Below are 25,784 nucleotides of genomic sequence, written 5' to 3'. Positions count from 1 at the left end.
GTCCAGAGTCAGAGTAGGGGGCGCTGCTGAGGCCCTGGAGACAGGGATGTACATTCCACTTCCGGCTCTGTCACATGAGCTAGAAGAAGTATGAGTCACTGACTTGTTAGCATTATAGTTGGTCCTTCTTAGCGGCATTTCTTTTCCACTGAGCATGCACTTACTTTTCATTAAAATCGAATTTGTCCTACACAGTGGAGTTGGCATTTGAAAAATATTCATAACAGTAATACTTGCCTGGCAATTTATGATTTAACTTCTAACCTTACTATTACAGAGTAGAGTGAAAGATAGGCAGGCTCATGGTGACCAAGAGATGAAAGTGTCTTACTAACCTCCTCTTCCTTCTTTCTACAATTTGACTTCCATTTTTGGGAAGTCCCCCCAGCTTGCCATCGAGAAGAGAACAACCCAGTCAGGGCTTGACTGACTCACAGATATCACAGACTTTCAGTACTTTTGAGGGAAGTCACTTGTGGATTTCCATCTATCCTCTGGCTCTCCAGGAGCAGACACATGGGAAAGGCAGAGTTTCTAAGGACATCTACTGGTTCTGTTTTTAAATCTTGTTATAAAGGTATTTGCTTTTTTTTAACAATTATATCAGACAGCATTATTTTATATATCAATTATAGAAGTAACATACCCAAATGTCTTCTAAATACGGGAAGAGAAAAATGCCCCACTTGCCCATGAGAGATGTATTTTAGGTTTTATATACATTATGTACATTTTACAATGTACATTATGTACATTTTACATTATGCTCTTGTTCTTATGCTCATGGCTCTGTATGTAAGATGGTTTCTGAGAATATCATCATGTAATTGCATTGTTCTCCAAATATGTTTCCTTTGAGGTCTAATTAAAACAGTTTTTAGGGGTGCCAGGGTGGCTCAGTGGGTTAATGCCTCTGCCTTCCGCTCAGGTCATGATCCCAGGACCCTGGGATCAAGCCCCGCATCGGGCTCTCTGCTCAGCAGGGAGCCTGCTTCCTCCTCTCTCTCTGCCTGCCTCTCTGCCTACTTGTGATCTCTGTCTGTCAAATAAATAAATAAAATCTTAAAAAAAAATAAGGAAATTTAAAAAAAATAAATAAATAAAACAGTTTTTAGTACCTGGCTGATACAATGTACAATGCATGCAATTTGTTTACCAAGGTAGGATATTTTATTCTTTCAAGCAGCAATTTAAAGAAAGATTTGATTTCTGAGCTGCTGTACTATTCATTATCTTAATTTATCCTCATTGTGGCCTCCAAGGCCACAGTTTTGATGAATGTTTGCTTGCAGAGTCTTCAGAATCTTTAAGGCACTGTTTTATAGGCAAAATTACTGAACAAATTAATAGACAAAGCTCCTATGAAGCACTCAAGCTAAAATTGGGATAGCATGAGACTTCCCTAAAAGTTTATACACGTTCATGGTCCTTCTCAAGATTGGTTATTTCTTTGGTTTGAATTTTTGCGTTGTACCTTCTTACATTCCCCACAAGCGACCGATTCTATCTCTACCTTTAAATGCTTAGAGTGTTTTCAAATACAGTAATAATAATAGTAAGTGTCCTGAGTGCAAGATGCTGGATATGGGCTATACTCTATGCCAAATAGTCTCATTTATATTCACGTTACCCCCTAGAGATGTAGGTGCTCTCACATTCATTTCTCTTATACGAACACCAAGTCACAAGAGGTTAAGTTCAAGATTTGAACTCAGCTCAGCCTGTCTTCAGAACTGACACTTTTTTCCCTACCCTGGAGATGGTACCCCCTTCTGTAAGAAACGGGTCATCTTCACCTTTCAAATACAAGGTTCTTAAACTTGTTCCCTCTATTTAATCACAAACACTTAGCAAAAGAGATGCTGTTCTTTCTTCTTTAATACACAGAGCAGCATCACAGGCATTTTGACTGCCTGTGGGAAGGCAAGAGGGCACAGACTTTGGACTCAAAATATCTGAGGCTAGTTTCTAACTCTATGAGTTTACAAGTCTACTTATGCTTACCCTGCACTTTCTTCAGTTGTCAAAGAGGATCACAAAACAGGTATCACACGGGGCTGTTGATTAAATGAGATTTTCACATCAGCATGCAAGATGCTTGGGGAAACTTGCCACAAACCAAGCACTCAAATGGTGGTCCTGTTTTGATAATACATCTTGGTGTCAATTTGAGTTGAGTGAGGATCCCCGTCCATATTTGGTGAAGACTTCACAGTCTCTTGGGAACGTTCCTTTCATGGTCGTACTCGGAACTAACATAAAGAAAAGCGACCTTTTCTCATTCTGCTTGAAGTGGGACTCAGTGTCATGCTACAAACCCATTGTCTCGTTACACGTTCTGAAACAAAGTAAGGTGTAAACCTTGGTTGCTATAATGGGTTTATATTTGGGGTAATGAAATTTACAGAGACCCCCTGCTGGCATATCACCTTGGGTGAAGCCCTTTGGGGAGGTAGAATTTCCTAGCACTGACGCTCCGCTCTGTACAGTCAGGTTTCAGAGGAGACGATTGAACTAGTGTATGTCAAAATCACGAACAGTATTTGTATCAGATTCCTATTCTGCTGTAACACATTACCGCAAACTGACAGACTTACGACAACATATTATTTATAGTTCTGTAGGTCAGAACTCCAAAATGAGTTTCAGCTAATTAAAATGAAGGTCTCAGGAAGACTGCATTAGTTCTGGAGGTCTAGGGAAGAAACAGTTTTCTTGCCTTTTCCAGATTCTAAACATGACCTGACTTCATGAAAGAGTCTATGATGGGGTCTTCATAAAACTCACCCAAATGGGGGCGCCTGGGTGGCTCAGTGGGTTAAGCCGCTGCCTTCGGCTCAGGTCATGATCTCAGGGTCCTGGGATCGAGTCCCACATCGGGCTCTTTGCTCAGCAGGGAGCCTGCTTCCCTCTCTCTGTCTCTCTCTGCCTGCCTCTCCATCTACTTGTGATCTCTCTCTGTCAAATAAATAAATAAAATCTTTAAAAAAAAAAAAAAAAAACTCACCCAAATGATTGAAAAGCCAATGCATATTTTGGTCTTTGGGAACCTGGTATAGGTGGGTTTTAATCTTGGAGTTGGAGAGTGGGGGAAGGTAGGCATTCTTTTTGTGATGGCATAGCCTAACATATCATCATAATATCCAGCAAGTACTGCTCTATTCTATTCAGTGACTACAGACTTTCAGAGTCATGAAATTGTGAATTTGTGAAAAAATTTATAGGTCACCTAGTTTAAACTGCTACTCAAGGAGTGTCCCCTACAACAGAACCTCTCACACTTTAATATGCACATTAATTATTGGTGATCTTGTTAAAAATACAGATTCTGATTCAGTAGGTCTGGGATAGGGCCTGAGAACCTGAATTTCTTTCTTTTTTTTTTTTTTATTAACATACATTGTATTATTTGTTTCAGGGGTACAGGCCTGTGATTCATCAGTCTTACACAATACACAGTGCTCACCGCAACACATACCCACCCCAGAGTCCATCACCCAGCCACCCCATCTCTCCCACCCCCCTCCACTCCAGCAACCCTCAGTTCATTTCCTGAGATGAAGAATCTCTTAGAGTTTGCATTTCTAATATGCTCCCAGGAAACTCCTGGTCCAAGGACCACACATTGGCTAGTAAGCTTCCCGAGCATTCCTGACAGATATTGCTGCCTTGGGGATGGTTCTGTTACAGTCTTTTCTTTGTATTTTGGTAATTCCAACTGTCACATGCAATTGTTTTTTTCTTGGATCAAAGCCAAACTAAAAATATATGTAAAATTTGTCTGATTAAACCAAAATAACATTGCAATTGAAGGGAACCTTAAAAAGTTGAATGTGTATGCAGGATCCAAAGAGTTTTATGTTATATAGAGAAATATATACATACATGTATAAATATATACACACACACATGCATATGTGTGTTTATAGGTGTGTGTGTGTGTGTGTGTATGTATATATATATACATATATATCATATCCATGTTAAATGATTCTGAAAAATCTCAAATTATATATTTTGTGGAACTGACTCAACTTTAACATTTCCCTTTACATTAATTTTTATGAGAAAATAAAAAATCAAAGGGTGTAAATTTGAACTGCGCTATAGATCCAAGCATGAGTCTAAATGTAATGTTTCTAGCCTTCTGCTTAATTAAGGAAGCCAACAGCCAGCCAACATCGTTTGGATTGAATTGAGCTAACGTGGACCATGTCACTAGCTCTCACTTCAAAGCCAGAGTTACTGGCTCTAATGTTCAGATTTAGCTATTGCACACCTTAATTCTTATTTAATATTTGAAAGTTATTACTTTGGAGAAAGTCGGCTAAGCAGTGGTGATTATAGTGTATCAAAATCCATTGTAAGTGATTATTTTAATGACTGTACCAACAGGGACACATAGACATTCAGACAAAAAACAACATAATTATAATGACAGCACCAAAGTGAAGCTGTGACAGTTACAAAACCAATTTAAAAGTTTTTTTGACAGCCATGGCTAAAAGCTTTGTTTGGATCTTTCAGTAATAACAGTTTACTTAAGACACAAATCCACAGCTAAGGAAAATAGAAAGAGAGAGTTGTGGCTTTTCTGTCATGCAGATAAAGAAGAACTCAGTTGAAATGTTTTTAATAGAACATTATGTTGAAAAGAGTACAGAAAGGGAATAATAGTTATGGAACGCGACTCTCAGAATTCAAGAGAGACCAAATAACAATACAAATTCTAATGAGAATAGAAAGGTGCCGACTGATTTGCTTATCAGGGTTAGGAAGGTCAGTAGTTCCTGCGAGGAATTGATGTGCCTTTAAATATGTCGATTGGCAGTCCTGGAATTTGATTTCGTATCACCCATAAAATAAAGTCAGAGGCACATGGATGTAATGCTTCCATAGCCACAGTGACAAAGACCCTTACTAAGTATCTGCTTTTCTGATAACTCCGACATCTCTCAAATTATTAAATCTTATCACTTTTATTTATCTCCCTTGGTCCTGGACTCCATCAAATATAAGACATAATTAATTCTTTGACCTTGGGTAGTTACCTTGCCATTCTTGGACGGGAAAAAAAAAATGCCTGGATTCACAGAATTGCACTTATTTTTATTGCAAAGTTTTATAGAACATTTAATATGCAAGCCCTGCTCTAAGTGCTTTACAAATATTGACTCATTTAAAATGGTAAAAACCTTTGGAGGGGCTACTATTATCTCTGCTTTACTGATGAGGAAGATAGAAGCTCAGACAGGCTTAGCTAACTTACCCAGGGCCACAGACCTTGGATGTGGTCGAATCTCTGCTCCATGCAATTGGGCTCTGAGCCCATGTCCTTAGTGTTGTACAAGTGCAGGGTATTGACGGCCGTACGAAGTCACGTGTGGGCGCATAAGACAGCAGCTCAGAGGACGCAGCCCTGTTTCTCTTTTCCCATCCCCAGGATCTGCTTTCGTGAGGTGATTTTCATTGCAAAAATGGAAGCGTTCTCAGGTCAGATCACATGTAAGGATCCGTGCCCCCACATGCCAAGAAGAAACAAAACCTCCACACGTGGCAGCGTTAGTCTCCGGGCAGTTGATGCCAAGGGATGGGATTTAGTGGGATTTCCATAAGCCAGCTTCTCTCTCCTTTTTTGGCGAGGCCTTCAGCCTGTCCTCTCTCCTTTTATCTATTGTCTACCCCACCATGAAAGAACTTTAGACAGACTTGGATATGGAGCCTACTTCTACTGTGCACTTGCTGTGTGATCTTGGGCAAATGACTTAATCTCTCTGAACTCACTGGAAAAACTGAGTAATGTATCCCGCTGTGTAGGGCTACGGTGGAGCTGAAAAGAACTAAAGTAAATAACATACTTAGAGTGTGGCCGGGAACTTTGTAAGCATTGAATACAAGCTAGCCATCATAATAAGAGTCATTATTTTTGAATGCCTAATTATGTCACCTCGGTGTAGCCCATAGACTTGGGTCCAAATTGTGGGTCCACCTGCAAGACTTGTGTGATAGTGAGAAAGTTATTTAACTTCGCCGAGCCTCTGTTTTCATCTCTCTAAAATTGGGGTAACTTCCCAGAGCTGTTTCTGTCTTTGTTTAGAGTTTGTCTGTTTTCCCTCCTTAGCAAATGATGCGGTCGTCCGTTTTCCACATGTTCATCCTGAGCATGGTGACTGTGGATGTGATAGTGGCTGCGAGCAACTACCACAAAGGAGAAAGCTTCAGGAGGCAGTACGACGAGTTCTATCTCGCAGAGGTAAGCGGCCAGCTCGAGGGCACATCAGTGTGCAAGGTGAAGGTCAGCCCCAGACGGTGCCTTTTACAAGTTGGAAAATTTACATCAGTTCCTTAAGTATTTGACTTTGACCAAAGCTGATTCATTGTCTGCTTCTTAAATGTTTCTTTGGTCACTGTGTTGCCGGGCTGATTGTCTGTCACCCTCCGACTGCATGACTTCATGTCACGTTGCCAGGGAAACTCCTCTCCCCTGCTCTTAAAAACTCTTCCGAGCTCGCTCTCATGTGCTCCCCCTTTCTCACTCTGTGTTAGTCTGTTTCCTACTAAGGGTAGGCAAGCACAGATTCAGAAGACGATAAGTAAGCCAGTCAGCTCAATAATACCACAGAGAAGGCAGGAGGGAAATTGAACAATGTGATGTGATCATTTCTGTGCTAGAAACTGAGGTGTTACCACCTGCTCTGAAGATACCAAGGAGCAGGTAGGTTTAGTGATTAAATAAGCATCTTCTAGCCCCCTACATACCATCCTAGAGTTTTGGAATGGTTCTTCTTCTTATCTATTGAGTAACTTTGTTAATATAGTTGATTCTTAAATATTTTAATGGCATCCAGAGACCACTTTTTTATTGTGAAAAATTATTTCTAAGATACACATCAGAATTCAGTGATACATGTTTATGGAAAAATTGGTTGACATATAACTCTTTCAAAACCCTTTTATCCTTTAAGTGAGGTATGCATACACAGCTGAACTACACCTTAAGAAATAGGATATATGAGGGGCACCTGGGTGGCTCAGTGGGTTAAAGCCTCTGCCTTCGGCTCAGGTCATGATCTCAGGGTCCTGGAATCGAGCCCCGCATTGGGCTCTCTGCTCAGCAGGGAGCCTGCTTCCTCCTCTCTCTCTCTCTCTGCCTGCCTCTCTGCCTACTTGTGATCTCTGTCTGTCAAATAAATAAATAAAATATTAAAAAAAAAGAAATAGGATATATGAAAAAGTAAACTTAAAAGACAGAAAAATAATAATTTGACTACTTTTATTATAAAAGCATTTTCCATGTTAAAAAAAAATCAATTTGCCATATCGTTGAGTTCTCTAAGATATCTAGAATTCTTCCAGTACATTTAAAGATGGATTTGGTTAATAAAAATTCAATCCGGGGCGCCTGGGTGGCTCAGTGGGTTAAGCCGCTGCCTTCGGCTCAGGTCATGATCTCAGGGTCCTGGGATCGAGCCCCGCATCGGGCTCTCTGCTCAGCAGGGAGCCTGCTTCCTCCTCTCTCTCTGCCTGCCTCTCTGCCTGCTTGTGATCTCTGTCTGTCAAATAAATAAATAAATAAAATCTTTAAAAAAAAAAATTCAATCCACTCACACATAAACTTTTCAGAAAAAGAATTGATGGCATATACCTATTGAATGTTAACATCCATGTGGGTATCAAGAAATTTTTAAGGAGTCACCTGTGAATTCCCCTCTTCTTGGAGGTTTGTTGTCTGTAAGAAAATATTTAGATTACATTTCTACTGTGATGTGATGCTGCCTAATTACGGTGTGGAATATGGAGCTTACAGTTTAGCAAGAAACATAGACAGTAAACAGCAAGTGTTTTATGCTGTGGAGTACCGATGACAGGAGCTCATGAAGAAATTATATACAGCCTGACACTTGAAAAATGGGTATAATTTTGCTGTAGATCCAGCACACAATGATTGAATTGTCATTAAAAGCACAGAAAAACATGGGCCAATAGTAATATTTGCAGGTGAATTTCTAATGCAAGGATTCGAACATTGTAGGAATCCCAGTCAAGTGATTTCTGTCTGGAGTAGAAAGCAAGGTCTATATCCAGCCTGATAATAAGACTATCAAATGGGAAGGTATGGACCCTGTGAAGAATATAAAAATAAGGCAATTAAAGATACATTAATTCCAATGCTAAAGACCCAGCTGAATTTTGAAGCTACAAATTCATAATGATACCAATTTAGATAGGTCTGTGCCTTTTTTAGCCTGGTATAAAAAGGAGAAAGGCAACACTGAGACTGAGGCAGCTCTGGAGATTTTCCAGGCTGGTGGAGCTGAGAGAGCTAGAGAAAGTTTTGGGTTTTTGGTGCAAAATGGTGGTTTATTAAAGCAGAGAGACAGGACCATTGGACAGAAAGAGCTGCTGCCCCAGGGTTGTGAGGGGCGGCTGCTTACATAATTGGGAGTTGGGGGAAGTAAGGAAAAGGGAGGTTTCAAAAGGATTTTCTTATGTTAAAGAAGACTCACAGGATAGCTGAGGCCTTGTCATTGTCAAGTTAAGGTTGTTTTTCCTTCTAGCAAGCCATTAACATGAAGATAGTTGTGAGCTTCCTGGAGGAATATTACACTCTACCTGCTTCAAGTGTCTGTCAATGGGCTGCAGGTTATAAGGAAAGTGGGACCAAGGATTTAGGATTTCAGAAAAATTCTGGATAACTAAACATAAAATATGAAGTGTTACATGGTTGTGATTGTCTCAAACATAACGATGGAGTCCAGGCAAGATGGCAAGGAGCTATCAAACTAAGATGTTGGCTAAAATCTTCACAATGACATTGAACTCATTCTGTGTGAAGCCAGTTCTTGGGGAGGGAGTGTAGGCAGGGGCACATAGGAAAACCTGATGGAGAGATTAATGAATGGCAGCCACAGGGAGGGTCTGATGAGAGGGTATCTTAAACTGATGGAATATACCTTAAAGGGTGTTGAGGAGTAAGAGACAATCATCTCCTCCTCATCCACATGCTATCCTCCATGGGCCATGTGGGACACTGGAGCATGAGCATCCCCTTCTGGAAAGGGCTGTGGAGGAAGCCGTGCACTGGGACAGAACCAGCTGAGGCAAGGACATAGGAAGCAGATTCAGTGAACAGGGATAAGTCAGCAAAGTTTTTCTTAAAGAGCCAGATAATAAACATCACAGGCTTTTCAGGCCACATGCTCTTTGTCTCAGCTACTCAACCCTACCGTTGTTGTACAAAAATGGTTGTGGGCTCAGAGTGGTGGTGTTCCAATAAAACTGTATTTATAAAAATAAGCAGTTGTTCTCAACTTTGGCTTGAACTATAAAAGCAGAGAGTATGTCAACTAACATCTTTATGTGTTAAATTCAAATATACTAATACTAACAACAATAATAACTGCCATTTGGGTGAGATTCTATTATGTTCCAGTACTTTAAAAGAATTCATTGCCCTATTTACTTCTTAAAATAGCTGTAGTAACAGAAATTCAAGTGTATGGGCTATCATGATTCAGTATTTAAGGCAATAGCATAATATGATATTTTAGAAAGTTTATTTTTAAAATAGATCACACATGGCCCTGTGCTTTCAGAGAAGTAATTTCTTGAGTTCCCACGAATTCCAGGATAATTTCAAAAATCCACAATAGGGACGCCTGGGTGTCTCAGTGGGTTTAGCCTCTACCTTTGGCTCAGGTCATGATCTCAGGGTCCTGGAATCGAGCTCCACACGGGGCTCTCTGCTCAGCAGGGAGCCTGCTTCCGCCCTCTCTCTGCCTGCCTCTCTGCCTACTTATACTTAGTAGTTATTAAGTACTTATTAAGTACTGCCTACTCTGTGATCTCTCTCTCTCTGTCAAATAAATAAATAAATTCTTTTTAAAAAATCCAAAATAAACCACTGTACCCATTAGAATCATCTTGCAGTCTAAAAAACAACTTTTAAGCACAAATTAAGCTGCTTAGCTTCTGTTATATAGCTGGAGACCAGTTTTGCTACTAACTTAAATTTAAAAATTAGTTAAGAAACAGGAAAAACTTTTCTTTGTTTTTTTAGGCTATGTATACATGTGAAAAGATGAATTTGCTTTCTTTGGTAAGAGTTTTCATTTTTAATTCTGATCTAAGATTAAACATTGTTAGTAGTATTATAAACAAAAGCACATTTTTATAATGAATATAAATGGATAGTCTCATTCTCTTAAGTACTAAAACTTGAACAGTACTTTTTTCTTGTTATATAAAAATATATAAATATAAAGGTATATCTGTTAGACTATACATTTAACAGAAACTTATCAGCACAGTGTTATGCACAGAAGATTAACAGTTTTAACAAAATTCCTCTTTTTTTTTTTTAAAGATTTTATTTATTTATTTGACAGAGATCACAAGCAGGCAGAGAGGCAGGCGGGGGTGGAAGGGAGCAGGCTCCCCGCTGAGCAAAGAGCCCAAAGTGGGCTCCATCCCAAGATCCTAAGATCATGACCAGAGCCAAAGGCAGAGCCTTAGCCCAATGAGCCACCCAGGCACCCCCAAAATTCCTCTTTTAAGAAAGTCACAAATTGATGGGAGAGCTAGCACAATGAAGCCAGCAATAAAGAATAGCATTTCTGGTCAGGAGAGAGGTTTACTTTGTTTAAATCCAAGATGTCTCTCTGGTTTCCTGTTTCTCTATGGCAGCTTTGTGTTTGAAGCAGAAAGGCTTTCTTAAAGCATGGACTATTTGCCATCTTTCAAAAACTAATCTTTTCTAGAAGAGTAGCTTCTGTGTCCCTCTGAGGACATTTGGCTTTATGATATTTGTTAAAATAAAATTAAATGAAAGACCCATTTATTTAACTTCCAACAAAATCTGACACCCATATTTCACCTCATTAATCACAAGAAATGACCAAATTAAGAAACTGACACATTTGCCATAACAGCAGTCTTTCCGATTATCATTAAGTTTAATTTCCTTTTTGGAAAATTTTCATTAAATAAGCTTCTTCTGACAATAATATTTTGGTCCTTTCTTCCAAAGGACTTGGACAGAACCCTGTTAGGTAAAAAATAATATAATTATGACCTTTTCAACTATTCCGTGATCCATTTCAGAAGTTTACTATTTATGTGGAATACTGAAGGTACACTGTAGGCTAAGAGCAGGTGATTTACAGACACCTCTAGAGGGATGCAGATAAGCATTTATTTTGATGTTATTTAATCTGAATTTCATTTAGGAGAAGAGAGTTACCTGAATTGGATATCTTACGACTTGTGTTCTCTAATCTTCTTTTGTGACAAATTTGCATTCATTTTCTCATTAATATCCATTATGTTCCTATGGAAGTGTGAAATAGAGACTGAAACACAAATCTTGGATAACATATTTCAAGTATCTTTCCTACATTTGGGCAGCATCTCTACCATTTTATTTTCTCAGACCCACACGGCACAATCAGCTCATTTATAATTTGTCACCTATAAATGCTCATACATTATTCATTGAATTAAAAGGGCAGAACGATTTCTATTGTTGTATTTACATTATGCATGTCATTTTCATTTGGTTATTTTTCTCCTTAGCCTCAGAAATTTGGCACTCATCTTACTGTTTTACCTGTTAGCCTCACAAATCCAATTGCAAGTTATTTTAGTAAACAAGCATTTTAAATCAATTTCTCATACTTTTCACTCTAAAAAAAATATTTTCACAAGTGGCATAGTTTCCTGGAAACAAATATAATACTGTTTTTTGGAATAACTCCTCTAATTTTTAAATCTGCATTCCATTATTGGTAATTTTCTTGAGGACAAGAGGGTGCATTATGGTATATATGAAATAGCATAAGTATTATTATGAAATGAAAACTTGGAGAAGAAATAACAAAGTGTAGTTCTTTGCCTAAAGAACTCATATAACCTGCACTCCTGAAAATATTAGTTAAAATTTGCTATGGTGACATGAAACCAGATATATCTATAGAGTGTGCATTTTCAACAGGGAGTGAAAACACCTGTAAAGGGGTAACAATTGGTTTTTAGGGAGGCAAAAAAAAAAAAATCTTACTCTTTCTATTTATAAAGCAGAGATAGGCATATGAAGTAGGTATATATATATAGATACAGATATAGATATAGATATGTAGATATATAACATATCTGTGGTATTAAAATTCCACATGGGGTGGTGATTAGAAACAAAATATCTAAAAAGACCCCTGGTTGGGGAGGAGGAGGTGTTTAAAAAAAAAAAAAAAGAATTGGAAAACACTGACTTAGGAAAATTGTAGGGAGAAAAATATTTGTTTTCTTCACGTACTGCTTCCAAGTTGTTTTAAGGAATGTGACAATATTTATGGGAAGTTTATCACTTAACTTCACTCTTGAAAAGATGAGTTTCAACTTGTAAGCGCTCACACACCGTATCATGTGCTGCAGGGATCAGAGACAGAGGAAAGGTCCCATGGACCCTGTCCATGTGGGAGCTGCAGAGGGACGGGGCACAGCAATGGCATGTGCCCTCCCAGACCAGTAGTGATGAGTGAGAATCCACCCTCCCGTGGGGTTGCACTATTGACTGCCTGGGATTTGGAAGAAGCCTGAAAATGGACGCATTTCTAGTTGATTCTTATGAGCACTTCTTCAGGTGTCTAGGTTCTGCAGGCAGCCCTGGGGCCTTCTCCTTTTTGTATGGCCAACAGCATGACCCTGGCAAGTTCCTCCCTGTTCAGCTATTGTCAAGGCTCAGTTCCCTGACATGGGCTGGAGCCACCCACTGAGAGGGGTTGCTACAGCTTCCCCCTCACTGTTCCACTCCAATGCTTCTGAACTGTGATATTCCTCTGAATTGAAACGCAGCACTAAACCTTCTGGCCTACATTAGAATACTTCATGAACATGTAAGCTAATTTGATTTTCCTAAATCACACCTTTAATTCCTGACATAGTTCTTCCCTACACCAGAGTAACCCCTAGTTATAACCAAGTTACATATATTTTCATGTATAACATTTTTCATAAAATTTTACCACCTTGGGATTACTTTTTCTCAGAGAACTGGAGTGTTAGCTTATAATAATTAAAAAATTATGTTAAAATGAGGGATTGGATCCCACGAGTACTGGAATCAGGAACCCCAGTAGGAAAATGAGTGGGAATATGGTATTTACACATAATCACATAACAGTTTGCTAAATACATTTTTAGTGGCTCTTGGTGGGTTTGAAAAGCACATAGATTTTCCCACTGAGCAAATAATAATGCAAATGGATCCAGCTGCATATTTAATCATGAATTATGATCCTTTAAAGAGACCATTCCATCTGTCTTTTGATAGCAAATGTAAAGTTAGTAAAGTGATTAGTTGTATTTATATATAATTTGACAATCTATTTGGATATATTTCAGGTATGTATCAGTAGTTCCCAACTTAAAAAAAAAAAAAAAAGACACTTTGATATGGATTTCATTCTTTCCTTTGGAAAGAAAGTCTGAAAATACAGGCGAAGCCTAGAGATAGATGTGTGGGTGCCTATCATTGTTTCCTCCGCTAATACAATAGCTAGGTCCAGCTGCAGGTTGGACCATCAGGACAGACCCCTCTTGTTTCAGTTTCTCCAGTGATTCCCCCAATGGTCTTCATATTGTTACAAGACCCAGACTAAGAAACCAGAGCTGGAGAAAACTCGCCTCTTTGTTAAAGCTTATGGATTATATGTTAATAAATAAATAAATAAAACAAAAAGATTTTAAAACAAACAAAAAACTTACGGCAGAGATTTGGATCCTCTGGCTGTCTGGGGCTGACCCTGCATAGGAGTTACACCTGCCTCGTGGTTGCTTGTGGTCCAGAGAGATCCAAAAAATCCCACTGATGTTGATGAGCCAGGAAAGGAGCCTAGCTAGAAGCTTAATTGTTTTCAGGTAGAGGCAGTTGGAAATGGATTCCACCAGCCTAGGATGAGCCTTGACAAAGGGCAGCTCCCTCCTTGCTGCCCAGCAGAGGACCATGGGTTTTTAAGTCACTTACCATAAAAATCACAGTCCCCCCTACAAGTTCTCATTTGTCACTGCTCAATAGATCCTAAAAGACAAAAAAAAAAAAAAAAAAAAGAAAGAAAAGAAAAGAAAAAGAAAAAATGCAGTCATGAACATGCAAATAAAAATTATTCTCATACAAAGGGACCCAGAAACTAAGGATGAAACTCAGAAAACCAAGATGATCAAGTATAGGACTTTCCCAAACAAGTATAATTGATGGAAGACAGCAGGGTTTGTTTTGTTTTGTTTTGTTTTGTTTTTTAATGTCTTAAGCATAGGCAATTGAGACACAAAACAAACTTTCTGAAACTTTAGCTAAACTTAAAAAAAAAAAAAAGCTGAAAAAGGGTGTGGTTGATGTTGAGAAAGAATTATTAATACAGAAGATCAAGTGGTGGGAGACCTCTAAGAAATGGCAGAAATCATGAAGGAAAAAGCGAAAGAGACTAACCACTCTTATGAGACCAATACAAGCTCCTGGAGGAAAAAGAGAATGGATAGAAGAAAATTAATAATGAGAGAAAAATGTTCCTAAATTGAGGAAAAGCATAAATCAGTAGATTGAAAGGAGTCACTAAATCTCAGGGAGACTAAATGAAAAAAAAAAAAAAATTCCTAGGCATGTCCTGGTGACCTTCCTTGGTTGCAAGCATAAGGAAAAATGTTTAAGCCTCTCAGCAGGCTTAAAAAATCACCAAAAGCAAAATAAATGTACTGCGCATCAGATACGACTCATCTACATTGTTGGAAGGTAGAAGGCAGTGAGTTAATATATGTACAGACTATTGAGAGCAAAGAATCTGTATGCAGCAACAATAGTAATGTCCATGGTAAAAATGCATTTTGGTGGGTGATGGGTATTAAAGTATTAATTAAGGTATCAATTAAGGTATTGATATAATAAGCACTGGCTGTTACATGTAAGTGACGAACCACTAACTTCTATTCCTGAAACCAATATTACACTATATGTTAAATAACTAGAATTCAAATAAAGAATTGGAAGAAAAAATAAATTTTGAAAAGGAAAGTTTAAAAGAGTGTACAACTTGTGATATTTATATGAGCAAACTATTCTAAAGTATGCTAATCATAAGTATATTGGAGAAGTAGCAAAGGAAAAGCAGATGTAGACCAGAGAGGCTGATAAGGAAAGAAGAGAGGTAGGTGTCCAATCCAAGTAAAAGATGACAATAAAAATGTCACACAAGAATCCTTCGGGAAAAAGTAGTTATGGTTCAAGAAACTAGAAGTAAATGTGTGTAAACAATCTCCAAAAAAGCAGGATTTAGGAAGGGGCATGATACCCATGAAACATGGGGTGATAGAAGCATGCTATGTAGATGGCGGGGGTGTAAGGGATGCGTGAGCAAGCAAATTTGTGTGGGAGAGGAGCTTACAATTATTCAATTTTGATGCAATAATAAAAAAGGATAGATTGATTTATGACTGTTGTGAATTGAACTGGAGGATTAGAAAAGGAAGGTAGAATGTCCAAATTAACAAGGGGGGAAGAAATTAGCAACAGTTTCACCATGTCAGAAACGACAAGAAAATTTATAGCAATGACATACAAAAAATTGGAAAGAAGACCAAGGCTAATTTTAGCACATTAAATATGTACAGATTGAATTTTCCTCTCAAAAGATCTAGAAAATCGGATTATGCTTAAACACAAACTCAAATAGTGTATTGATTATAGGAAACACATGCAAGGTGGCCCCAAAAGGTGGCTGAAAATCATCTCTCGATGAAACAACTAAAAGTTACAACTAAAATATTATTGTATTTTAAATGCTTAGCAGGACATGCAAAAAATTTAGGAATATTCTCAAGGCCAAAAATTAAGTATGATGTAAGTGCAGAACATGAGATGGGCACTAACACCAATGGCTACTCTGAGGGCATTTGCATATCTTTGTCATCTAAAACTTGCTATTTTAAGAGCTATAACCAGGATAGAAGAGGCTGTGAAGGTGATGTGCCAGAATAGAGACCCCTACATAACATGGGTGCCAGAATAGAGACCCCACATAACATGGGAACAAATACACTGAACTGTATTTCAGTGAAAGAAGGAACAAGTCCACCCTCAGGAGGATATGATAAGGAAACCTTGACTGCAGATTGTTAGAAAAAGAGTAAGCTTTACTGAAAATGTGTCAACACAAACATGCCTACACATGGAGTTGGAGTTCCCATGGATTGTACCTACTTTCAAAGATGAAATAATTCTTATTTTATTTGAGAAATTACAGATCATGCAAAAGATGGAAAACTCCACAGTAAGTTTGAGAAAGCTAGTGTAAGCTTAACGAAAACCTTGATGATGATAGTACATGTAAAATTATGGACCAGTTTCATATATGACAATAGCTACAAGTATTATAAGTAACATGTTATTCAATAAAATCCAACAGGCTAGCATTACCATCTAAGATTTATTCCAGGAATATATAAATGGTCAACATCAAAGACTCTTGTAATATATTTCTTTGCCTCAGTAAATTAAAAGCTAAAATCCTGTAAGCAGAGCAGAAGGAAAGCCCTTAAACATGGTGGCAATTAATTACCAAAACCCATTGCAACCATTTTACATGAATGCTGGAAAATTTTCTTTGAAAATAGGAGCAAATTAGGGATCTCTCTTACTGCCAATTCATTAGTGTATTATAAAATAGATATAGCATTATAGTTGGTGAATTAATACAATTAACTCCTAAAGAAGTCTTGAAAAAATCTTATCTTCATTTGCAGGTGAAATTTACATATTTCTATAAAACCCAGGAGATATTATTTAAAATATTAGAAGAATGTAGTAAGGTGGGTATAGAAAATCATTATAGAAAAATCAATAGCCTTTTTACTCCACTGGAACTAACTAGGTGGAAATGGTAAATAAATAAATAAATAAATAAATAGAAATAAAAAGGGTAAAAAATGCATTTACGCTAGTTATCAGACTATTAAAGTCATAGAAATAAATTTCACAAGCAAACAATAACATCTTTATGGGGGAAATTTTTATTAAAAAACATCATCCAAATAAATTGAAAAACTGTGTTTTTTTGGGTAAGAAGACTCAATAATAGTCCTCCTAAAGTCCTATTTTGTTTTAAAAGGTAAAGAAAAAGTTTAAAAAGATAAAGGTAGAAATATGTGACCAAATAAAATTTAAAGTGGTTGTAGTAGAGCTACTGCCACCAAAGTTAAAAATCAAACTATTGACTAGGGAAAACATATTTGCAGTTCATATAGCAGACAAAGATTAATGTCCTTAATATCAGCAACTCTGAAAACTGATAAGAAAGACAAAACACCACCATAGAAAATTGGCATGGTTATGAACAGGAAAATTGTTTTAAAAAGAAAAATCTAAATGATCAATGCACATATGAACTGATAAGTAAGTTTGATTAAGTTCCATTACATCTGGTGATAGTATAGATTTAGGACAAGAAACCCTTTCCTACCTTGCTAGAAGGCAAAAGACTTATAACATTTTGAAAGTAATCCCTTAATATTTTCTACAATTTTAAACATGCAAACCTGTCCTTTGCCCCAGGAATGCCAGCTCTGAGAATGTATATGTAGATACAAAAGCCCAATAAAATACTGATATTGTGTAAGGATAGTTAGTGCAATCTTGTTTTAGAAGTGGAAAACTATTTTACCATTTTTCCTGATGATTCCTAATCAAGGAAATCCAACCCTTTAATAAATCAGTAAGGAAAATGTTGAACCAAATAAACATTGAAGACTTCTGGGTAAGATGGCAGAGTAGGAGGACCCTAAATTCACCACGTCTCAAAGACACAACTAGGTAACAGCGACATCAGTGTAAATAATCCAGAAAACAACCTGAGGACTGGCAGAACAGACTCTTCACACCTACATGGAGAGAAGATACCACATTGAAGAGGGCAAGAAGAGCCTCAGAGATACGGCTGAGAGCTAAATTAACCTGAGGGACTATCCATGGGCAGGAGGGAGATACAGCAGTTTAAAAAGCACGTGGGATTTATGGGAGGGAGATTTGTGTATAAATCTTAGAGCATGTGCTAGAGGGGCAGGGGTCCTTGGGGGACTTCAAGAACAAAAGAGATGACAGGTGCAATTTCCCTCCCCCACCCCCAGCCTAGACACTTACATACCTGTGGGAACCAACATGGGAACAACACTGTCCACCTAATTTGCTAAGAGTATGTCCCACCCAAGCATTCTCCTGCAGACCTGCCCTTTCAGTACACACTTAACCAAAGCCCACCAATCAGTGCTACAAGCCTGGCAGTATGTAAGCAGCCCCAAAAGGGGTCAGCATCACCCCAAAGAGACTCCTACCACATGGGAGAGGGGAAGAACACACACATCAGTCCAACTATGACACCAGTAGTGGGTTGGGGACAGACATCTTGTCTGACTACTGGCCCCAACCACCAATGAAAGGTTCTCAGGGGACAACACAGGGTAACTACCCTACAGTTTGGTGCTACTGCATCTCTGGAAAATACCTAGTCTGACTCAACTCAAGCCTTAGGCAGCCCCAGACTAGCATATTGACAACACAGGGACTAAACCCTGCCCAAAATAGGCAAAGAGAATGATTGCAGACAACTGGACTGAGAGCAAAAGAAGCTCAGCCATTAACACTAGGGCACACACAACATACATAAGAGACAGACTTGAAGCACCAAGTTCTAGTGAGCAGGAACATTGCACTGCAGGGCACTACATAACTCTTCTTTATGAGGTCACTACTTTTAAGAGCAGGAGATGTAGCTAACTTTCCTAAAACAGAAGCAGATACAGAGAGTTAGACAAAATGAGGATACAGAGGAATATGTCCCAAATGAAAGAACAGGACAAAATTACAGCAAAAGAATTAAATGAAATGAAGATAAGTAATACCCCTAATAGAGAATTTAAAGTAATGGTCATATAGATACTTACTGGACTTGAGAAAAGAGTGGAGAATGTCACTGAGGCCCTTAATAAAGAGAAAGAAAATGTAACAAAGAGCCAATCAGAAATGAAGAACTCGGGGCGCCTGGGTGGCTCAGTGGCTTAAGCCTCTGCCTTCGGCCCGGGTCATGATCTCAGGGTCCTGGGATCAAGCCCTGCATCGGGCTCTCTGCTCAGCAGGGAGCCTGCTTCCCCCTCTCTCTCTGCCTGCCTCCCTGCCTACTTGTGATCTCTTTCTCTCTCTCAAATAAATAAATTTTAAAAAAAAGAAAGAAAGAAATGAAGAACTCAATAACTAAAATTTAAAATAAATCAAATAGAAAAAATAGACTAGAAGAAGCAGAAGAATGAATCAGCAATTTGAAAAAGAGGGTAATGTAAAGCAATCAAGCTGAACAGGAGAGAGAGAAAAAATAATAATAATAAATGAAAATAGGGGTGCCTGGGTGACTCAGTGGGTTAAGCCTCTGTGCCTTTGGCTCAGGTCATGAACTCAGGGTCCTGGGATTGAGCCCTACATCAGGCTCTCTGCTCAGCAGGGAGCCTACTTCCCCTTCCCCCTCTGCCTGCCTCAGCCTACTTGTGATCTCTCTCTGTCAAATAAATAAATAAAATCTTGTAAAATTTTTTAAAAAATGAAAAAAGGGAATTCAGTGACACCGTTAATTATAATAGTATTTCCATTAGAGGGATCCAGTAGAAGAAAGAGAAATGGGGGCAGAAAATTTATTTGAAGAAAAAAATAGCTGAAAACTTCTCAAATTTGGAGAAAGAAACAGAAATCCAGATTTGGGAGACACAGAGAACCCTCAACAAAATCAACCAAGGAGGTCCACAACAAGGTACATAGTAATTAAAATGGCAATTAGTAGTGACAGAGAATTTTAAAATCAGCAAGAGAAAAGAAATCTGTTACATCAAGGAGAAACCCTATAAGGTTATCAGATGATTTTTCAGCAGAAATTTTTCAGGCCAGAAGAAAGTGTCATAATATTTTTAAAGTGCTGAAAGAAAAAACCTGCAGCCAAGAATACTCTATCCAATAAGGCTATCATTCAGAATAGAAGGAGAGATAAAGAGTTTCTGAGACAAACAAAAGCTAAAGGAATTCATGACCATTAAACCAGCTCTACCAGAAGTGTTAAAAGGGACGCTTTGAGTGGAAAATAAGACCATAAGTAAGATCAAGAGGAGCAAGAAACACAAAAGCAGTAAATTTAAGTATCTATAAAAATTGGTCAAGAGATTCATAAAATAAAAGGATGTAAAATTTGACACATATACCTAAAAATATGGAGGGGAGAGGAGTAAAGAATGTGTTCAAGAGGAAGGGAGGGAAAACTGAATGGGAAGAAATCAGAGAGGGAGAAAAAGCATGAGAGATTCTTGACTCCAGGAAACAAACTGAGGGTTACAGAAAGGATAGGAGTGGGGGGATGGAGTAACTGGGTGATAGGTGTTAAGGAGGGCACGTGACTTGATGAGCACTGAGTGTTATACACAACTAAGGAATCACTGAAAACTGCATCAAAATGGTGTACTATATGCTGGCTAATTGAATTTAAATTAAAAAAAAAAAAAAGAATGGGTTCAACCTTAATGAAACATCAATGTAATATATTCCTAAGATGTTAGATGCAAACCGATTGGTAACCCAAAATTAAAAGCCAGTAATAGATATGCAAAAAATAAAGAGGACTCCAAATATATCATTTAAAAAAGCCAGCAAACTCTGAGAGAAGAGAACAAGAAAAGAAAGGAACAGAGAAGAACTACAAAAACAACCATAAAACAAGTAACAAAATGGCAATAAATACATTTCTATCAATAATTACTTTGAAAGTAAATGGACTAAATGCTCCAATCAAAAGACATAGCATGACGAAATAGATAAAAAAGCAAGACCATTTATATGCTGCCTATAAGAGACTCACTTCAGATACATCAAAAGTAAAGGGATAGAAAAGCATTTATCATGCAAATGGCGGTGAAAAGGAAGCTGGGATAGCAATCCTTATATCAGACAAAATAGACTTTAAAACAAAAACTAACAAGAGACAAAGAAGGACACAATATAATCATAAAGGGAACAATTCAACAAGAAGATATGAAAATTGTAGGGACTCCTGGGTGGCTCAGTTGGTTAAGCAGCTGCCTTCGGCTCAGGTCATGATCCCAGCGTCCTGGGATCGAGTCCCGCATCGGGCTCCTTGCTCAGCAGGGAGACTGCTTCTCCCTCTGCCTCTGCCTGCCATTCTGTCTGCCTGTGCTCGCTCTCCCTCTCTCTCTGACAAATAAATAAAATCTTTAAAAAAAAAAAAATTGTAAATATTGCACCTAATGTGGGAACTGTCCAATTTTCCCAACACCAGTGGGGTTGTTGAAAGAGACTATCTTTTTACATTGAATATTTAATCTTTTGTCATAGATTTATTAACTATATAATCATGGGTTTATTTCTGGGCTATTGATCTATGTGTTTGTTTTTGTGCCAATATCATACTGTTTTGACTACTACAGCTTTATAGAATATCTTGAAATCTGGGATTGTGATACCTCCCATTTCCTTCCACTTTTTCAAGATTGCTTTGACTATTCAGGGTCTTTTGTGGTTCCATATAAACTTTAAGATTGTTTATTCTAGTTCTTATTACTTAGTCCTTACCCGTCTGTATGCTTTTGATTTCTTTTGCTTGCCTGATTGCTGTGGCTCAGACTTCCAGTACTATGTTGAGTAAAAAAAAAAAATGACATCACTGTCTCGTTACTCATCTTAGAAGAAAAGTTCTTAGTTTTTCACCATTGAGTAGAATGTTACCTGTAGGTTTTTCAAATATGGACTTTATTATGTAATATGAGTGGGGAAAAAAATCCCTTCTGCTAGTCTATGTTGGCCTAGAAAAAAAGAGGGAAGCACTCCTCTGTTCCTATTTTCCATTAAATTATCTGGTATCTTCCCAGAGGGATATGTTTGACTAATTCTAACACTCATTTTTGTGCTCTTTAATTAGAAGTTAATTTTACATTACACACTTTAATTCCAGTTGCAAACTTCTTTATAAAATGAGTATTTTACCCATAGGACAAGTAAAGGAAAAATAACATGCTGTGTTTATAAGTGTATTTTATAACATTGATGTTTGTAATAGCAAGTTCATAGAATTAATGCGATATATTAAAAGGTTGTAGCACTCATTTATTAATATATTAATATTCATTGTTAATTTTCTTAATGCAGACATAAATCATATTAATATATTTATGTGTGTGTGTATATACACACACACATAAATTGCTTGATATATAATCCATATTTCTTTGCTCATTTGTGTGGTCCCATAATGAGATCTACACTTTTTTTAACATATTTTTTTTTAAGATTTTATTTATTTATTTATTTGACAGACAGAGATCACAGGTAGGCAGAGAGGCAGGCAGAGAGAGGAAGGGAAGCAGGCTCCCTGCTGAGCAGAGAGCCCGATGCAGGGCTCGATCCCAGGACCCTGGGATCATGACCTGAGCCGAAGGCAGAGGCTTTAACCCACTGAGCCACCCAGGCGCCCCGAGATCTACACTTTTTTATTTTAGTTTACGGATGCTTAGTAATATGTAAATCATTTTACAACATACCATGTGCATTATAGAAACTATCTTTAGAAAATATAAGTTATGGGGCGCCTGGGTGGCTCAGTGGGTTAGAAAATATAAGTTATGGAAAAATGCAGCCTTTCTGCATAAACAATATTCAATTAAATAGCTTTTAAATAAATATCAAATAGTGGGTAATAAAAAAATAACACTTACAAACATTTAACAAGTTAACACATTTCATGGATTGCTCAAGTTGTATTTGGTCTGCTACGGTCTGTTGGTGTTTTTCAAAACCATTTTTTTTAACACATCACTCTAGATCCTTGTGGGCTTTTCATTTTATGTAATAGCTGCTGAAATTCAAATACTAGCACATGTATGAAATATTTTGAAATAAATTATAATTTTAGGTTCCAATTTTACTGTCTCTTTGTTCCTCCAGGTGGCTTTTACAGTACTTTTTGATTTGGAAGCACTTCTGAAGATATGGTGTTTGGGATTTACTGGATATATTAGCTCATCTCTCCACAAATTTGAATTACTACTCGTAATTGGAACTACTCTCCATGTATATCCAGATCTTTATCATTCTCAGTTCACATACTTTCAGGTAATATGAGGAATGTCTGCTTGTCTGTAGAATTTTTTTCTTTCCAGAGAAAATATCAGTCACATTATAACAACTATACAGAATTGTATTAAATGGGTTATATATAATTATTATATAATAAACATAAACTTGAGGTAAACCCAGTGACATCTTCAATACCCAAAATAGTGCATTCATAAATTATCATTGTATTTCAAACTTCTAAAAATGCACAATAATAAAGGGAGATATTTTAGATAAAATTTTCTCCTTAGATGAAAAAAAGTGCATTCCAACTTCACTAATTTTATTTATTGGCAATCCCAAAGCTGTTATTTTCAGAGAAATTTTAATTTCAGCTGCCAAATTACAATTTGAATCTCTATACTTCTGGTACCTCAGGAAAGGACATGAAAACGTAATTCACAAAAATGGTAACAAATATCCTACAAACATGGGTGAAAAGCTGAGCCACTAGTAATCACTGCCAAACATACTGAAATCACAGAGGATATCGTGGGTCAAGCCTTCAGTATATCAGCATCTTTGGAGATAAATCCCTTGTCACTTGTCGGGTTATATCCTTAGGCTTGGTTATCATAAGTGAAGGGACCAGGGCAAGAGATATACGCACTTTTAAAGCCCTCAATATGAAATGTACTTCCCAATCATGCCATTATATGCTTTTGGGTGCTGCTGTCTAGATTTACAAAATCAACATGAGCAGTTAGTACCTGCATTTGATAATTAGTGTAGATGACTATAGGAAATATGCCTGATAATCAAAACAACAAGGTATCTTTTATAAACCTATTAAGTCAACCAAATTGAGAAAAATATGGTACCTATTTTTTATTTATTTTTATTTTTTATTAACATATAATGTGTTATTAGCCCTAGGGGTACAGGTCTGTGAATCACCAGGTTTATACACTTCACAGCACTCACCATAGCACATGCCTTCCCCAATGTCCATAACCCAACCACCCTCTCCCTCCCACCCCTAGTAACGCTCAGTTTGTTTTGTGAGATTAAGAGTCTCTCACAGTTTTCTCCCTCCGGGTCCCTATTTCAACAAGGATACATACACATTCAGGGCATTAAAATTCCTCTAGTTTCTCACAGATAACTTTTTAGTGAAAAGTTAGAAATACATTAAAATTTTAATGTAAATATATTTATTTTGAAATTGTGAGAAAAATGGGAACTTTTAATATGGTAAACATTTGAAGAATAGCTTAGAAAGTCACATGCATATTTAACCATACAGTAATGACTATCATGAATTTATGATTACTTAGAGACATGATTCATTATCTCTAGATTTTTCCTACTTGTCTATTTTCCACAAAATATCTAAAATTAGTATGCATGGTTCTAATCATTTTATATAGATAGAGACATAGTTGAATAATATTCTGTCAATGAAGTTTGCAACTTCAGTGTTGTCTTTGATCCTGGATTGTAATCTAAAATAATTTAATTTATGTTAATGGTTAAGTGATTTTCATTTGTATCTCTCTATACATGACCATGTTTATATTTTTCTAATGAAATTATTAGACACTACCTCACTTATTATATGGTTAAAATATAGATCTCTGGAGAAGTTCTAGTGTCACAAGGATTTTTGCAAATTCACATATAAGAGCCCACTGTCCTGAGCAGATTAGTTCTTCGTGGGCCCACTCTGGTCTCCCTTGTGGGTCCTTGGACTTTTCATCTGACTGGGCCTTTCCTCATTATGTTGGCAGCATGTCTTCCTTTAGTGATTTTCACATTTTCATATTTAAGTGAAGTCAACAGTTTAGTACAAAATTACTCCCTTTATAGTGTCAGTTATCTCTGAGAGCAGTTATTGGGGTTATTCTCTATTTATTCAAGTTGATATTTACTGAGAATCTACTATGTTCCAGGCACAGTTCCAGATATGGAGGACAGAAGTGAACAAGCAGGGGAAAGCCCCACCTCAGGAAGCTTACATTCTAGAGGGCAGAGAGTTCACAAACAAGTACACATAAGAAAGTGGAGTAAAGTGCTGGAAATACTATAAAGGAGAAACAAGAGCAAAAAGGATAAGGGTTGGGGACGGGGTGGGAGTGGAGCTTATTTTAGGTAAGTTGCTCATGGCAGCCCTATCTGGAGAAGTCACTTTTGAGCAAAGACTAAACGAAGTGAAGGGATAAGCCAAGAAAACCTCATGGCACCTTCCTCAAGTGAAAACATGTTTGATGTGTTTAAAGAAGAGCATAAAGGCCAGTGTGGTTGGACTGAAATTAGCATAGCACACTATTGTCCAGTAGGAAGACATAGTTTCACAAAATGCTATGGTTCTGACATACCCAGGTAATCCTGATGACCTTGGTGAGTATTTATTGTGCATTTACTATGTGCCAGGCACCATGCTGAGTGCCTTGTGTTGTTTGTTACTCACCACTGTCCTGTGAGACAGAGAGCATACATGAAACTGAGATCCCAGACTTGCCCAAGACCACATAACTAGCAAGTGGCAAAAACTCATTGCTAAGAAGTTTAATTTTATAGTCTAAATTCCTAGCCATGCAATTTCTGAAGTATCTCACTTGTAATTAACAGAGATCTTGAAAATACA

General features: G+C 37.5%; 1 protein-coding gene and 1 long non-coding RNA gene across 2 annotated transcripts in view; one reads left to right on the top strand and one right to left on the bottom strand.

Moving 5' to 3' along the window:
- NALCN (sodium leak channel, non-selective) overlaps positions 1 to 25,784 on the top strand; it is a 310,211-nt gene that overhangs the window by 126,021 nt on the left and 158,406 nt on the right. The window contains exons 11-12 of the mRNA XM_047720335.1: positions 6,122 to 6,253; positions 23,027 to 23,194. Of these exons, the coding sequence (XP_047576291.1) occupies positions 6,122 to 6,253; positions 23,027 to 23,194 (300 nt within the window). The remainder of the gene's footprint in view (positions 1 to 6,121; positions 6,254 to 23,026; positions 23,195 to 25,784) is intronic.
- LOC125094796 (uncharacterized) overlaps positions 1 to 25,784 on the bottom strand; it is a 39,994-nt gene that overhangs the window by 9,392 nt on the left and 4,818 nt on the right. The gene's annotated exons all lie outside the window — the stretch shown is intronic.

Source organism: Lutra lutra, chromosome 3, assembly GCF_902655055.1.
Source record: "Lutra lutra chromosome 3, mLutLut1.2, whole genome shotgun sequence".
NCBI lineage: Eukaryota > Metazoa > Chordata > Mammalia > Carnivora > Mustelidae > Lutra > Lutra lutra.
This window is presented reverse-complemented; position numbering and strand designations above follow the sequence as displayed.